At 43.9% G+C, this 15743-nt stretch overlaps 1 protein-coding gene and 1 long non-coding RNA gene across 5 annotated transcripts in view; both read left to right on the top strand.

The window, feature by feature from the left end:
- The window catches only part of NAB1 (NGFI-A binding protein 1), a 28838-nt gene extending 25023 nt beyond the window's left edge, over positions 1 to 3815 (top strand). For 3 of the 4 annotated variants that reach the window (XM_030580796.1, XM_030580794.1, XM_030580797.1), the window contains exons 7-8: positions 187 to 336; positions 2086 to 3815. In XM_030580796.1, coding sequence (XP_030436656.1) covers positions 187 to 336; positions 2086 to 2177 — 242 coding nt within the window. In that variant the 3' untranslated portion in view covers positions 2178 to 3815. The remainder of the gene's footprint in view (positions 1 to 186; positions 337 to 2085) is intronic. The other variant, XM_030580795.1, reaches the window with a different exon arrangement.
- Positions 3816 to 11952: 8137 nt separating this feature from the next.
- The window catches only part of LOC115659751, a 93772-nt gene continuing 89981 nt past the window's right edge, over positions 11953 to 15743 (top strand). Inside the window, exon 1 of the long non-coding RNA XR_004002645.1 lies at positions 11953 to 12134. This is a non-coding gene — a long non-coding RNA (uncharacterized LOC115659751). The remainder of the gene's footprint in view (positions 12135 to 15743) is intronic.

Genomic DNA, 15743 nt, shown 5'->3' with positions numbered 1-15743 from the left:
TCAGCATTTTACGTACTAGAAATCTCTCCTGCATGGTTGAAATCTAGAATATTTTTTTCACTGGTCTAATGGTGGTGTCCTTTTTTTTTTTTTTTTTTTTTTTTTTTTTTTAAGCCTTAATTTTGATTTCTAGCATTGCTTTGATTCATACTTAATACTGAATATTTCAGTATTGACCTCTTTCAGGTGAGAGGCCCCTGAATCTCCGAATGTCAAATCTGCAAAATAGACAGTTGCAACACATTTCGCTAGATGGAGAGCAGCACGTAGGAAAACCTCTGTGCAGTGACCTGATCCAACTTTACTCCAGTGGTGAGGCAAAGTCTCGTCCCTCAGGTAAGAGTTATCCATTGCAAAGCACCACAAACTGCCCTGTAACATCCATTTACAGTGGCTTTCAGAAAGTTTAGGGGGAGCCACACACCTACTTATCCCTTTCAAAGAAGAATTTAGTTCCTAGACGCCGTCTGCAGATTGATACCTTGAAACCACGCCGAAACTGAAACCTCTGAATGACTTGTTAATCTAGAAACATACCAAACATTTGATGAGAGATTTAAGTATTGCCACGTTTTCAGTTATGCTTTGGGCAGGAGATGCAATAACTAGTCACACATAAGACAAGAGTCTTGGGACCCATCTACACAGACAAAACAGCCAAGCAGAACAACTGCTGTTAACTCTTTTGTGGCGGAACATGGTAGTAACGTGATCTGGCTCAGTCTGTGTGAGTGGGACCAAATGATATTCCAAACAGACTTCCTGAAAAGGTGCCTTCAACCCTGTTTATAAAGATTTAGCCCCATCTATCTGGGTGGGACCAAACCGTTTTAGAACCTGGTTCAGCCACAGTAGTTTCTGTTGTTTTGACTTTGTAGAGTGGGCTTTTAAGTGCTTCTGCTAGCCTTTCTATGCAGTGATTTACAGTCACTGTTTCTCCTGTTGTTTAACACAGGCACACAGGAAAAATCTCAAATGCTGTTAAGAATATTTATTTTTTTCTTCCACTACGAAGTCTGAATTGGATGCCTGTGCTTTGGCAAAGCATTTTATGTATAAAACTGGTGCATTGGTATAATATCAAGAGCAGTCTTGAGACTCTTCTCCCTCAAGGTTTAGGAATAGTGAGATGTTTCAAGGGTAGGTGTATGGTAGCGGTTCCTCTTAAGACTATTGTGCTGTTTGAGCACTTGGCAGAATGCTGTGTCTGTCCTATCCATGCCTATCCTAACTTGCGCCCAACCTCTCCCTGTTGCAACCTGCTGCCTGTAACAAGGGTCAGTGTGGCTGGAGGACTTTCTCATCCATAGTCTTCCCACACCTAGGAATGTTCCACATGCTCATGCAGAGAGCAACACTGCTGAGCTCTGCTTCCTGGTGAATGGGGGGGTTACCAAGAAGTATCTCTGTGGCTTGTTCCATATTTTGATAGTGGAACTCTGGTGGTTCTGACATAGTTCAGGGCTCGTATGCTTTGGGAGGAGGGTGGGGCAGAATCTTGTCTTCTATGAATCAGGGGTGAAAGTAACTTAAAGGACTTACCGGTACACTGGAGTCCTGAGTGGGGGCATGGCCTCAACCAGAAGAGGCGGGGTCTTTCAAGATTTAAAGATCCTGGGGCTTTGGCTGGGAGCCCCAGGACCTTTAAATCACCCTGAAGCTACCAGCTGCAGACACAGCTGAGAGCCCTGGCACTCAGGGGTGAATTAAAGGGCCCAGGGCTCCAGCTGTTGCAGAGCTCCAGGCCCTTTAAATCACCGTGAGAGCCTGGCTGTCGGAGCTCTGGCGGGGATTTGAAGGGCCCAGGGCTCCCCGCAGTGGCTGGAGCCCTGGGCCCTTTAAATCACCACCACGGAAGCCAGTCCAGTCTGGCATGGCATACTGGCTTTTGCCGGTACGCTGGACCGGACCAGCTTACTTTCACCTCTGCTATGAATGTTGATATGTCATCAGCATCCATGTAGTTCAGTGGGCACTTTCTTAGGGTAAACACAGAAGATATTTATTTCAACACAATATTTCTTAACAGCTCCTCTCCTCTTCCTCTCCCCCTCCCTCCCCCCCCCCTTTTTTTTTTTTTTGCAGAAGGCCTTGGTATTTTAAAAGACTTTCCTCACTCAGCTTTTAATAACATAGAAAGGAAGGTCATAAAAACAGAACCTGAAGATACAAGATAGTCATCCTACTCTGGAAAATTGCATCAGAATAAAGAATAAATCTTTAGAAGAAAAACAAACAAGCCTTAATAACCAGTGTTGCCTCATTCAAATAAGAGATTTCATAGCCAAAGCCTAAGAACTGGTACAGTAGTCTGTGGAGACTGAAAAACAAGAGACACTGCAATCTAAAACAGTAATACAGGTGGATACACATTCCTGTAATGTGGTTTTATAATGTGGAAAGGTTCACAAATTAATATTGTGAGCCTCCTTTATTTAAGAATGTATTATGTATTTGTATAACTTATCAAAGTAAATCTAGATGTTGGGACACGTATTGAGTCCAGTAGATGTGGCTACAGTTCATTTTACTTGAAATTTCAGTGTCTACTTTAAATGTATCTAGCATAGATATGATTGTTATACATTTGAGTTAAAAATCCTTGGAGAAAGTGTAAGAAAAACCTAGAGTGATATAACTAACAGCAAGTTTGCAATGGTATTTGTAGGAAAAAAATAGCAAATACATAAGATATTTAATGGTTCAAAATGTTATGTGGATATAGTATTTGATAAACCTGATCCTGTATTATAGCAGACACATTTGACACTTATTAATGTTATTTTAATGGTTTCAGCAGCCTGTATGTAATACATTTACAGTATATACCTATCCACTACATGGGAATGGTGAATAGGAAAATATCAGCCGAATATGGGAGCATCCTACTTATTGGCTCCAATTTCATCAGACAGAACAATCATTTCAGATACTGTGTAGCTAAACCAGGGCTCGTATGTTCTCATTTGAGAGGGAACTCAGAACACCAGACATTATGGACAGGATGGAAAAAGTTGTGCTTCAGACACTTAGAACATTTTGGAATTCTCTGTGGATGTTAAAGATAAAATGAATCATGAGTGTGGCAAAGATGGAAAATGCAGGATTCATGCATCAGTATTGAAATGGTTATATTCAATATCCAGGAACAATAAAATAACAGAGAAGAGGGGGAAGGGGATACATTACTGGTAAATGACCCATTATGAGGTGCTTCCCAACCCACATGATTCTCTGAGTATACCATATACTGCATACAGTTTGCCAATATGTTCCCTTGTGTATGTTAGTTAACATCTGTATTCGTTATTTATTTGACTTTTTTTTTTTTTTTGTATGTTGTTCATTTTCGCAGATGCCATTTTGTCTAAAAACAAGGAATTAGCTTATAGCTTAGGGAATTTGGTATTTAATGTGGTGTGTGTGTATACATCCATTATGTCAGTGTAACTCCTATTGTATAGTTGCATCTCAGTCAAAATAGCTATACACCTTAGTTTTGAATATAATTTTTACCCACAGTGCTCTCTGAGGCGAGGAAGTGAGTCAACAAGTAATGGATAAACTTCCACAGTGAGGTGTGCACTTCATCTGCAGTTTTGCTGTGTCCTAGATATGTAATGATTATTCAATCATAATGTATGTCATACTGAAATTGTCAACAAAATGTGAGCTGGAATGTCTACACTGCAGTCTCTGATCACTGTAAACCTGTTTAATTATTTTATCACTTTTGATTTGTGGAACAAAGCTTTATAATAGAAACACCAGTAAACAACTTTTTATACTATTAAAACGTTTGTTTTTATTTTAAATGTTTCTTGAATTGTATTGTACTGTCTCACTCCAGAAGAAACTTACTTGGAATGGAATTTGCAACTTCATTGCTAGACAGCGGCAGTTGAATATTGTTATATTTGCTCTTTTATGTTGTGAGAGATAATAGAATGGGTGGTAAGTATGTTTCTTCAGTTTGTAATGTCAGTCATAGCACTGGTTTGTATCTGGGTAGTTCTGTATACAATATTACAGTTTGGAAGTTTGTAAAGGCTTGAACTGAACAAGTTTAGTAATAGAATTTAACAAGCAACAAGTTTTTAAAGAAGCAGGAAACTTCCTTGTGATTGGTTTTGGTTTTTTTTGTTTTTTGTTTTTTTTTGTTTGGTCAACATCTAGCATGCCCAAAATCTGTGCTGGACCGCACAAAGTTCTTAAATATATTAAGAGTTTACTGGTCTGGTTTACCGTAGGGGAGGGGAAAATAGCTCATTTCATTAATCATATGGTTTCATTAAAAAACATTTATTTTGTAAACTCTAACGTATTAAATTTACTAAAATTAAAGTATATAATATTTTTATTTTGAGTTTGTAAATACAGTATGATTCAGTTGTCATCAGCAGGTTAGCTCTAGGGTGGTATTTTGATTTACAGTCCAATGCATCATGTCATTCCCAATATATGAGGCATTTTTTATCATGTTAAATTTGCAGCTGTGTGACAGTTTCAACCCCCCGGGTACAAAACTGTTTAAGATGTTCCCAGATCTCACATACAATGGATAATAGCAAATAGTCTGTCACTCAGTTTTTCCAAGGCAGGGAGTCTCGGCTGACAGCAGTCCTCTCTGAGGAGAGATGGGTGTCGGTTATGGGTGTGTACCCTATTGGGCTGCTCATGAAGAAAGGGCACCATTGCAGGTATAGGGGAAGGTTTATTCTGCCTACTCGCTGTGGGGAATTGATGGATTCCGCCTCCCCAGCATACTTTTTGACCAAAGTCCAGCCTGGCAAATGATGCCTGTTCTTATGGACTTTCATCAGGACAACTTTCTCCCCACCTCCCCCTTCTTGTTTTTCTTCCTATTTTTCCTTTTTTCCAAAACCAGGGTTTAATTTTCCTGGAAGAGGAGCCCTTCAGAAAATTGCAGGGAGGGAGAAGGAGAAGCTTCAAGTGCCACAGTTGCTGGCAGAAGCCTCTCCCCGGTGTAGTTATGTTCATGTACTTTAATCCTCTTTAAAGGTTGGCACCATGACTCTGAAAACAGGGAATGTCCTGGATGTCTTTAGAATAGAGTTCTTTCATTTGCTGTGAACTCCCGCAGGTCTCAGTCACCTGGGCAAGTCAAATTCCCAGCAGGCCAGCTGCATGCATGTGTGGCATGGGAGTCCTGCAACATGGTCTGCCCTATGTTACCACCCTGTCCTTTTATCCTCAACCTCTGCGCGCACACAACTGAGAGATACCTCAAGCCAGCTGTCCCATCCGTTATTAAGACTAGAGCCACGTGGAAGCAGGGACCGTAGCCTTGGCTAGCACTTCAAGTGGTAAGTCTTTATCCTGCTCAACCATTCTGCCACTGTCAGCAGGTTCATGGGTCAGCAGCCACACTTCACCTCACTTTCTGAAAAGCAGCCTGTTTCTGGGTGGAGAGGGAAGAGACTAAGTGGGACGTTGGGTGAGATATAGGATTGACACAGGAAAGGGGGAGTAGGTTAAGGGATAGGAGGGCTGAGAGAAGAACAAGTCAGAGGGAAGACTAAAGGATAGAAATATAAGAACAGAAAGGCACTGCAGCTGAGAGAGTATAGACGACTAGTTTACAGCCTGAGGTCTGGCAGGGGTGACAGATTCTTCCTAAAAGTGTGGGGCCACAATGCCCTGGTCCTACCTCTCCACCTGCCCTGGGCAGGGGGTCTGAGAGCAGCCCTTGGCCCATGTCCCCATCCCTCAGGGCCCCAGGCCAGGTGGAGGGTTCACAGCTGCCTGTGCAGCTCCTACTCAGACTCAGCTTCCATTCTGGCTCGGGTGCAGGGCCTTGGAGGTTGAAGAGCAGCTGGGCCATGGTAAGAGCTGCCCGAGCAGCTGTGGCGTGCCACAGACCATCCATCTGTCCTGGGGGGGGGGGGATATGGCCTAGGGGATGCACTTAGGGGTCCCCCAGCCCGGTGGAGGGTCCATGGCTCCACACAGCTGTCTGAGCTCCCTAGGGGTGGGGAGGGGGCTTAGGCAGAAAAGAGGCAGGGGGCCAGGCCCCTGGTGAAAAGTGGATGAGCCAGGCCCATCCACTTTCAAAAGTGGGAGGGTCATGATCCCTTGGCCCTCACCGTTCCGGCACCCCTGGCCTGTGGATCCCTTGGAGTCTGCAGATTGTCTAAGATTTCCAAAGGGATTTGTAAATGAAAAAGGTTGAAAACCATTGGTATAGAACAAGAAATCAGGTGCAAGTCAGAGCAGAGAGGAGCATTTCAAAACTGACCTGGGCAGATGGACTCAGGGAGGAAAACACCTTCCTTCACCTCTTCCCACCAAATAAAATAAAACAAAACAGTGGCCTTGAGAATGGAGAAAAGGTGGGGGGAAATGACTGCCAAGGACTAAATATAATTTTCTTCCACCCTATCCTTCACTGTAGCATGCCTGACTTTTTATTCTGAAGGGGGCAGGTAGGTGGGAAGGAAGGAAGTGGGTACCCTTTCCTCTCCCCATTAATGTGGAAAGCTTGGAAGGCATGTATGCTTTGTCATTAATTTAGTACTGCTAGGCTCATTACAGAGAGAGGAAGGCAAACTCTACCCCCAGAAGCTCACAATCTAGACAACATACAAACAAGTGGGAGGTTGTTATGAATGAGAAGAACAGTGGGACTGAGAGAAGTTAACCAGACAGTTTATTCATTGAGTATGGTTATTTTTAAGGCACACACCAGTCATTAGATTTACTCTTCCCCCCCCCCCCCACCTTCCTAAGAAGCCTGGCCTACTGACTAAAGCTCAGATCTGGAAGTCAGGAAATCTGGATAGTATTTCCTCTTCTCTCATGAACTGCAGGTGTGACCTTGAGTAGGTCCTTAACCGCTTGTTCCTCTGTCTGTACTGGGGTTAATACAATATCTAAAGTATCTCAGAGGTGTTGTGAAACTTAACATTGTTTATAGAAATGCTTCAGGATCCTTGACTGGAAGGTACTACATTTGAAAACACCAAAACATTTTTTAAAAAAACACCACTACCCACCTGCCTAGCTGCTGGTGTTTGTTTAACAATCAACATAAATTCCAGGATGTGACTATCCTGGTGCAGGCAAGAAGTCATAATGTAAACTTTGGTTATTGGCCACCTGCTTAAAATGCTGTTTCCTTATCACTGAGATTCTGAATAGGCAATTTATGTGGCTTGAGGGAAGAGGATCCAATCACATCCATAATTTGATTCATAATGATGACTATAAACTTTTCTTTTAACTGCAAAGCCTCCTTTCCTTCACCTTTTAAAAATAAAGCTTGTAATAGAACAGCTGTTCCAGAAATAGTTCCCGGTGCTGAGAAGTTTTCTGGTGACCCAGGGTTAAAAGCCACATGTTTGTTAACATAATGATCTGGGAATTAGTAAGCATTTTGGCTACATTCTGCTACTCTTATTCACATTGAATAGTATTTTACTCCATGAGTAGTTTCACTGAGCTCAGTGGGACTGCTCATGGAGTAAGGTTACTAAAATAGATGATGGATTTTGGAATCTGGCCCTTTCATCATAGTTGGTTATTATGAGATATTTCAGCATTCAGCTAAATCAGAATTAGAAGGTGCCACTGTGACTATAGAAGCAATTCTTTCTTTTACTCATTGTTATCAGCCACATGGCATGATAATGCTTTAAAAAAAATGATGCCTTATAGGAAGGGTGGGAATGACATGCATGGAATGGAATCCCTGAGATACACGTTTCCTGTTCCTTATACGAGGGTTAAGCCTAAGAAGCCCTCACAAGATCTGATAGAGAATTAGGATGGGATGGCTACTGCAGCAGGGCTTCGATAAAGCAGGAATACCTGTACTGCATCAGCTGATAGGGTCTTGCAGCACTTGTGCATTTCTTAAACTAGTCACAGAAGGGTTGGTTGGAGCTTAATGTAGCCAATAAGCAGAAAGAAGCTGATAGGTTCACCTGATGACTCAAACTATAGAGAAGCACTAATCTTTAATTCTTGCTTTAGGTAACACTCCTTACATTGGTTGGGAGGTACTAGTCTCTTCTCCATCATTAGTTACTCTCCAGCCAGACTGCATTGCTGAGCTAACTGTATGTCTTCTTAACAAGAAAATAAAGAGAAACAATGTTTGCTTCCTTTCTGCTCTACAGAAGGGTTGAAAAGATGGCATGCGGTGGTGATTCAGTGGGGAAAGGATAAATTCTTCACATACGCCTACTCACCACCATGAAAAAGAACTCTGTGGGTAGAGAAGAAGAAGAATATTAAAGATGACTATTGTCAAGTCCTTTTGGAGGGGAAAGAATGGAATTTCTAATTGCTTCCTTCATAAGGTATGCTCTCAGGGATCTCTAACCTAACCAATGCAGAAAAAAAGCAAATTAATAGGGAGTAGAATGAGTATTCTCCAAGGGAAGCTTTCCCATGTAGTCCTGTTTATGAGTTTTAACCCTGACCTGGAGAAAGTTGCTACTGGAAGTCAGTGTACTTTCTATGGCCCTTCAGTCTTTGTTTTGCCTCCTGAAACTATTAGCATCTTTTTGCTGTGTTTTTTGGGAGGTGCACTCCTATCTGTTGGGAGCAATACTGTGCTCTCTATGCTTGTTTATGAAAGCCATCAAATATGTATAATATGGCAAAAACTTCCACTAGTTCTTGTGCTAGTCAGTATTTGAACCTGGATGAAATGAGCAGTGACTTAGATATGAGAGTCTCAACCTGTGGTCATTAGAGTTGGTAAGCAACTGTGTCAGCTTCCATGGGAGTGTTATGCACTTGTGAATTGGCAGTGGCCCATGGGGCAATCTCTCTAGCAAGATGCGGTCCATGCTCGGGAGCTTGAAAACCCGTAACCTAGACTATTGCCAAAACCTTGAGACATCTAGTTTGCAGACAGACAAACTAACAAAACTCCTTCTATCTGTACTGGCTTTTTTTGGTATAATTACCCTAGCAAACACGTGCTGTGTAAAGGATACTGCTTTCCCAGGAGCTGATGTTTTGATACTGAAATATTTTGGTTTTGCTTATCTTAAAAAGACAATTCAAGGGTCTTCAAAATATTAGTTTGAGAAATCTATCATCTATTAAAATATGATGTCGTACATGATTGTATAGCCTCACAGCAGCCAATCAGAGGACACACATGTAAGTGAAGGTAAACACTGGCTTCTTGTATCTTAGTCTAGCCAGATTTAATTTACATCACCATAGCCAGTTCTTATTTAATTATCATGTTTGCTTTCCTAAATATTTAATATTTATTAGCAATTATGAATTTCTACTGTAGCTTTAAAACATGCATAGGCAGTTAATTTCACATTACTTCAAGGATTCTAGATGGCTTTGTTCTCTATGCTATTGAGAAAAATTATAGATAAATATCTTGGAAAAATCTATGCAGACAATCAAACTGAGCTTTTGTTTCTTATTTTTCAAATGTAACCAAATGCTGCAAGAATACAGCACTATTGTATCATAAAAATCACAAGTTGTCAGTGAAAAATCACTGGCAAAAACAATAGGAAAATCCTGACTCTTCACAAACCATATCAAGAATGCAAATGCAGGGAATTTTTTTCGTCATAGGGCTCGGCAGGGATTTCCAAGGTTTATGCACAGCCTGGTAAACCAAACAAATTAGCTGGAAGCCACCGGTGATGAGCTGAATTAGAATGTGCATCATAGTTACGCATTTTGAAACCCTGTAATGACTCATCTATATGCCATTAAAAGTTTACACTTCATAAATTTGTGTTTAGCTGCTTAAAAAGTGCCATATTAAACACCCACAGACTCCTAAGCAAGCTAGGCCTTTCTCCTATTACTGTTGTACGCACTGACAGATAGGTCACTCAGGCATGAGTATGTAGGATGATGCTCAGTGGTGAGTACGTAGGTGGAATCTCATCGTTTCCTACATTTGGGATGGATGTTTTACAAGACACACGAAATGGCTATTGTGACAGCTTGTGGGTTGAATACAGTTGCACTTGAAAAAGATGCACAGACATGAACCCCCTATTACAAAATATTAATGGAAGGGGGATTCTCTGAGGTGTTCAAAGTGCTTTTAAAATACCTGATGGTTTTTTTACTGTATAGCCAGAGAGGAGTTAGGGACATAGAGTATCTGCAAAGGGGAGGATGTACAAAATATCACAACCACTGAAAAGCAAATCAAATTAAACTGGTTTCATGAAACCCACATAGAATATAATAGGCATTATCAAATAGGAAGGAGCCAAGTTTTGACCTCACTACACAGTGGAATGGGGATTCAGCAGTCTCTTATTTGCTGAGTCTCGTATCATCCCTGTACTCCTCTACCTTACCTGGCTTTCTACCAGTTGCAGATATCGTTCCACAAAATTGTCCTTTTTTGGTTAGCATTGTGGCTTATCTAAATCTTAGAAGTTAAGTCCTTTTTCTTGAGTTTGGAATTAATTTAAATTGCATCAGCTGTAGTCTTTCTAGAACAAATTTCAACGCCCCGTCAACCTGTGGGACTTATTAGCAAAGTTGTGAAGGCCAAAACCTAACAGGGTTCAAAAAAAAGAGAGTCATTTATAGACCTATTAGCCAAGGTGGCCAGTGATGCAACCCCATGCTCTTGATGTCCCTAGCCTCTGATTGCTGGAAACTGGGCGTGGACAATGGGCTGGATCATTTGATGATTGCCTGTTTTGTTCATTCCTTCTGAAATACCTGGTGTTGGCCACTTTTGGAAGACAATATAAGTGCCAAATTAAGGGTTCTCAGACTGGGGGTCAGGACCCCTCAGGGGTTCATGAGGTTATTACATGGGGGGTTGCGAGCTGTCAGCCTCTACCCCAACCCCACTTTGCTTCCAGCACTTATAAGGGTGTTGTACATTAAAAACACTTTTTTATATATTTAAGGGGAGTGTCACTCAGAGGCTTGCTATGTGAAAGGGGTCACCAGTACAAAAGTCTGAGAACCTCTGTGCTAAATGGACCATTGGTATGACCCAGTATGGGTGATCTTACATTCTTATGAACAGTCATTGGGTTTGCAGTTGGGTTGTTCATGCAGTCCTTACTCATGTCAGTAGGCCATGCTCCCATAAATAAATATGATGCATTTGGCCCCTAAGGTCCCAATCCTGAAATTGGCCCTATATGGGCCGACCCTTATACCCTAGCTGAGTTAGCTACAGGATCAGGGCCTAAATTAGTAACCTGATCAGACATGATATTGAGTTTGGTTTCTTTCACAGCCAATGTAGAAGACTGCAATAAGAAACAAAAGCTCACTTTGTTCGTGTGCATAGGTTTTTTATTTGTCTTCTGCAAGTCTCTCATTTATTTTTCCCAGGTCATGTTTATCATTCTCATGGTCCATTTCCTTGGAAAGCAGCTGTCTGCTGTAGTGGGTTAAAAAATGTAATGTGAAAAGTTTTGTGTTTTGAAGAGTTGTTTTTTTTCCCCTAGATAGTTGGAGGCTTGCCCTGCAAGCTATGTCTAACCTATGAGTGCTCTTGTTAGAACTCAAAGCTGTGTGCCATAGCAGGCAGCCTCCATCAGGAACTACAAGGAGGCATGTCTGGGCTTTAGGGTCATGGTGAAATTAGTTGGGAAAGCACAATTAGCAATCATCTTAAAAATAAGAAACCAGATCTGATCACTGTATTCAAAAAGAATGTAAGGCGACTATTGGCCCCTTACTAAAACTTAGTGTGGGGGGTGGGGGGAAGATTGGCTGGCCATTTCCCAGTACCAAAAGGAAGGGAGAAGGATGTTGGGAAATCAAGATCCTGAGACTGACAGTTCCTAGGGCCAATGGGGAGAGGCTAACTCTACAGATCAGCCTGATTGACAAGACAGGCAGACCAATGAGGGAGTCGGGAGTGTGGGGTCCTATCCTCTGTGTGAGCTGGAGCTTCCTGGCCAGAGGAGCTGAGCTAAGGAGAGAGCAGAGCCAGCCAGAGAAGCAGCCCAGGGGCTAGCGCCGTGCTGGGAGCAGAGCCAGAGGCAGGGGAGGAAAGCCGTCCTGGGAGCAGAGCCAGAGGCAGAGGAACAGAGCCGTGCTGGGAGCAAAGTCACAGCAGCAGGTTGAGGGGCCAGAAGAGCAACCCAGGGAGCTGTGCTGGAGGCAGAGCAGCAGCAGTGGTGGAGCTGGAGGTGAGGCAGGAAGTGGAGCTGGAGCAGTCTGGAGCTGGGTGCCATGAACAGCTGGGGAGAGAAGGGGGACCTGGGCAGAGGGACCAGTGCAGGGAGACCCCAAGAGTTCTTGCAGGCTGGACTTGGAGGGGGATAATAATCCTGATGGGAGAGGGGGCAACGCTGGGAGGAAGGGTCCTGCCACCTAAAGCCTGAGGGCGTGTGGCCACTGCCAGAGCAAGTACAGTACAGCCAGGGCCTGAGGAGGAGGCGTGGCACATGTAGGGAACAGACTGAACTTCCCTTATGTTCCAGAGACGCTGGTTGTGATGTCCCCATGCTACAGAGCGGGGCTACATGTTTTCCTTTAACCTTTCCCATTTTTCTCTTATTTTTTCAAATTAGTTGTAGTTTTAATAAATTGTATTTGCTTTGAACTGTATGTAATGATCAGTGAGTCAGGGAAGCATCCAGAGCAGAGAGAGTACCCTGAAGTGGGAATACCCTAGCCTCTGTCCTAAGTGACCACTACCAGGGCCGGCTTTAGGCCGATTCGCCCGATTCCCTGGAATTGGGCCCTGCGCCGGAACCTTTTTAATTTTTACTCGCCCGGCGGCGCTCCGGGGGGTCTTTGGTAGCTTTTCAGCGTTGGACCCTTCAGTCACTCCGGGTCTTTGGCGGCATTTCGGCAGCAGGTCCTTGAGTGCTACCGAAGACCTGGAGCACTGCCGGGCGAGTACAAATCGGGCCCTGCACTTGCTAAAGCCGGCCCTGACCACAAGAAGTTTGGAGGTTGAGTGCCAGGAATCTTGTCTATCTTGCCAGCCTTGTCAGGGTTACAAGGATTCTGCCACATAGGAAAGTGGAAGGGGAGCCATCAAGGTCAAGCAGGCCTCTGGGTAAAGGAAGTGGGAGCGAGGACTCAGATCCTTTCACTAGCCAATTCCACTGGAGTAGTGTATAAGCTGGGAAAGTTTCCCACTATAGCGGGACCATTTCCCTGCTTACATGGGTTCTCCCAAGAACATAAGATCCATGGCTAAAATCTGTTACATGGGTATTTATATATTAAAAAAAAAAGGGGGGGGGACCCCAAACCCTGAAGTAATTTAATTGATTTCAGTGGGCATGTGCTAGACTTATACCAGTATGACCAAGATCAGAAGCTGACCGTTTCTCATGCTAATTACAAATTCTGGAATGCTAGGAACTTTTACATTGATTCACTACAACTTTTCTTAATAAAACCATTCTTAGTATCTCCCCTTCCTGGATCAGTTCCAGTCTTTTTTTTTTTTTTTTTTGGAATATATATGGTTATTACTTAGGATCCAGCATGTTTTACTTCATATTCATTTCTTTTGCACACATCAGCCCACTCACATATTAGATCCAAATCTTTTTCATTTTTGCTTGTTGCTTGATTAAGCAGTGAGACACGACACGCTGCATGTTGTGACAGATACTGACAGGCCTCGGATGCATTGTGAGGCTTGAGGAGCAGCCAGGTTCCTCCAAAAGCCCAGAAGTACAGATACTCACCATGGTGTCTGAATGTGATTGTAACATGTTTATGTATTGGAGAATATTTTTTTTGGTGTATGGCAAAAACAACCTTTTTTTTTTGAAGGAGGTAAATCCTTTTTGAATTTGGGGAGGAGTGAGTAAAATGCTTTGAACATGGTTGTCTCGACTTTCAATATAACTGATACTAAGCAAGTCATGCCTTGCTTATTCTTCTATTCATTTCTTATGTCTATGAAGCTTAGTGGCATTTTTATCTGCAGTATTTTCTTGCTCTTCCGACCCAGTTATTGTATACAGCAGTTGTTCTTAACCAGGGGTTAGGGTTGCCAGGGGCCAGTTTTCAACCGGAACACCTGGTCAAAAAGGGACCCTGGTGGCTCTGGTCAGCACTGCTGACCGGGCCGTTAAAAGTCCAGTTGGTGTGTGGCTGGCAGGATCCCTACCTGGCTCTGTGCAGCTTCCTTTAAGCAGCGAGATGTCCCTCATCTCATATGTGGAGGGACAGCCATGGAGGCTCCGTGTACTGCCCCAACCCAGCGCTGACCATGTGCGCCACAGCCAAGAACCGCAGCCATTGGGAGCTGTGGGGTTGGCACCTACGGGCAGAGGCCGTGTGCAGAGCTGCCTGGCTGCACCTCTGCCTAGGAACCGAGGGACATGTTGCTGCTTCTGGGGAGCTGCCCAAGGTGAGCACCGCCTGGAGCCTGCACCCCAAAACCCCTCCTACACTCCAACCCCCTGCCCTGACCCTGAGCCCCTCCCTCACCCAAACTCCTTCCTGGAACCTGCACCCCAAACCTCCTCCTGTGCCCCTGCCCTGCTCAGAACCCCCTCCCATACTCCAAACCCCTCGGCCCCAGCCTGGAGCCCCATCCTACACCCCAACCCCCTCATCCCTGGCCCACCCAGAGCATGCATCCTCAGCCCAGAGCCCCCTCCCACACTCTGAACCCCTCAGCCTCAGCCCAGAGCCCCCTTCTGCACCCCAAGCTCCTCATCTCCAGCCCCACTCTAGAGCCCACACCCCCAGATGGCACCCTCACCCCCTCCTGTGCCTGTACCCCAGCCAGGTGAAAATGTGTGAGTGACAGTGGGGGAGAGCAAGCTACAGAGGGACGAGGGATGGAGTGAGTGGGGAGCGGAGCCTCAGAGAAAAGGTGGGCCAGGGCCTTGGGGAAAGTGCAGGACAAGTGTTTTCAGTTTTGTGCAATTAGAAAGTTGGCAACCCTACTAGAGTATATATATCTCTGAGGGTACACTGAGGTCTTCCGGGGGTACCTCAACTCCTCTAGATATTTGCTTGGTTTTACAACAATCTACATAAAAAGCACTAGCAAAGCCAGTACAAACTAAAATTTCATACAGACAATAACTGGCTTATACTGCTCTATATACTATGCGCTGAAATGTAAGTACGATACTTGTATTCCAATAGATTTCTTTTATAATTATATGGTAAAATGAGAAAGTAAGCAATTTTTCATTAATACTGTGCTGTGACACTTGTATGTTTATGTCTGATTTTTGTAAGCAAGTAGTTTTTAAGTGAGGTGAAACTTGGGGGTACACAAGACAAATCAGACTCCTGAAAAGGGTACAGTAATCTGGAAAGGTAGAATGCCACTGGTGTACCGTGGTGGCCTCTGGGGAAAAAAATGCTAGTTTAACCTAAGATAACTAGAGATGAGTAACTCAAAGTTTCAGGTGCTGGGAAATAACATGAGTATTCCATGTTCCTGAAACCAAATGGGCTCTTTATTAAGAGAATATTTACAGAGGTGGTGCAGTTGCCATTCTAACCCGAGGCACAAAGCCTGGCTTCCTGGTGCCTCCTCCAAACTCTTTTTTTCCTTTTGCAACCTATGCTCCTCCCTCCTAGTTCCATGCAGGTTGCTACACTCAGGGCTTGTCTACACTTGCAGCAGGGCAACTGCATCTCTGTGGCTTTGTGAAGATGCTACTTATGCTGATGGGAGAGCTTCCCTGACGTGTCCCCAGGTTCGGCCAATCGTGGCTCCCACTGACCTGCTCCCTCGGCCCGCGCCGCTTCCAGCAGCTCCCATTGGCCTAGAGCAATGAACCACGGCCACTGGGAGCCGTGAT

Source organism: Gopherus evgoodei, chromosome 11, assembly GCF_007399415.2.
Source record: "Gopherus evgoodei ecotype Sinaloan lineage chromosome 11, rGopEvg1_v1.p, whole genome shotgun sequence".
NCBI lineage: Eukaryota > Metazoa > Chordata > Testudines > Testudinidae > Gopherus > Gopherus evgoodei.
The sequence above is the reverse complement of the archived record's forward strand: the minus strand, read 5'-3'. Positions and strand labels throughout refer to the sequence as shown.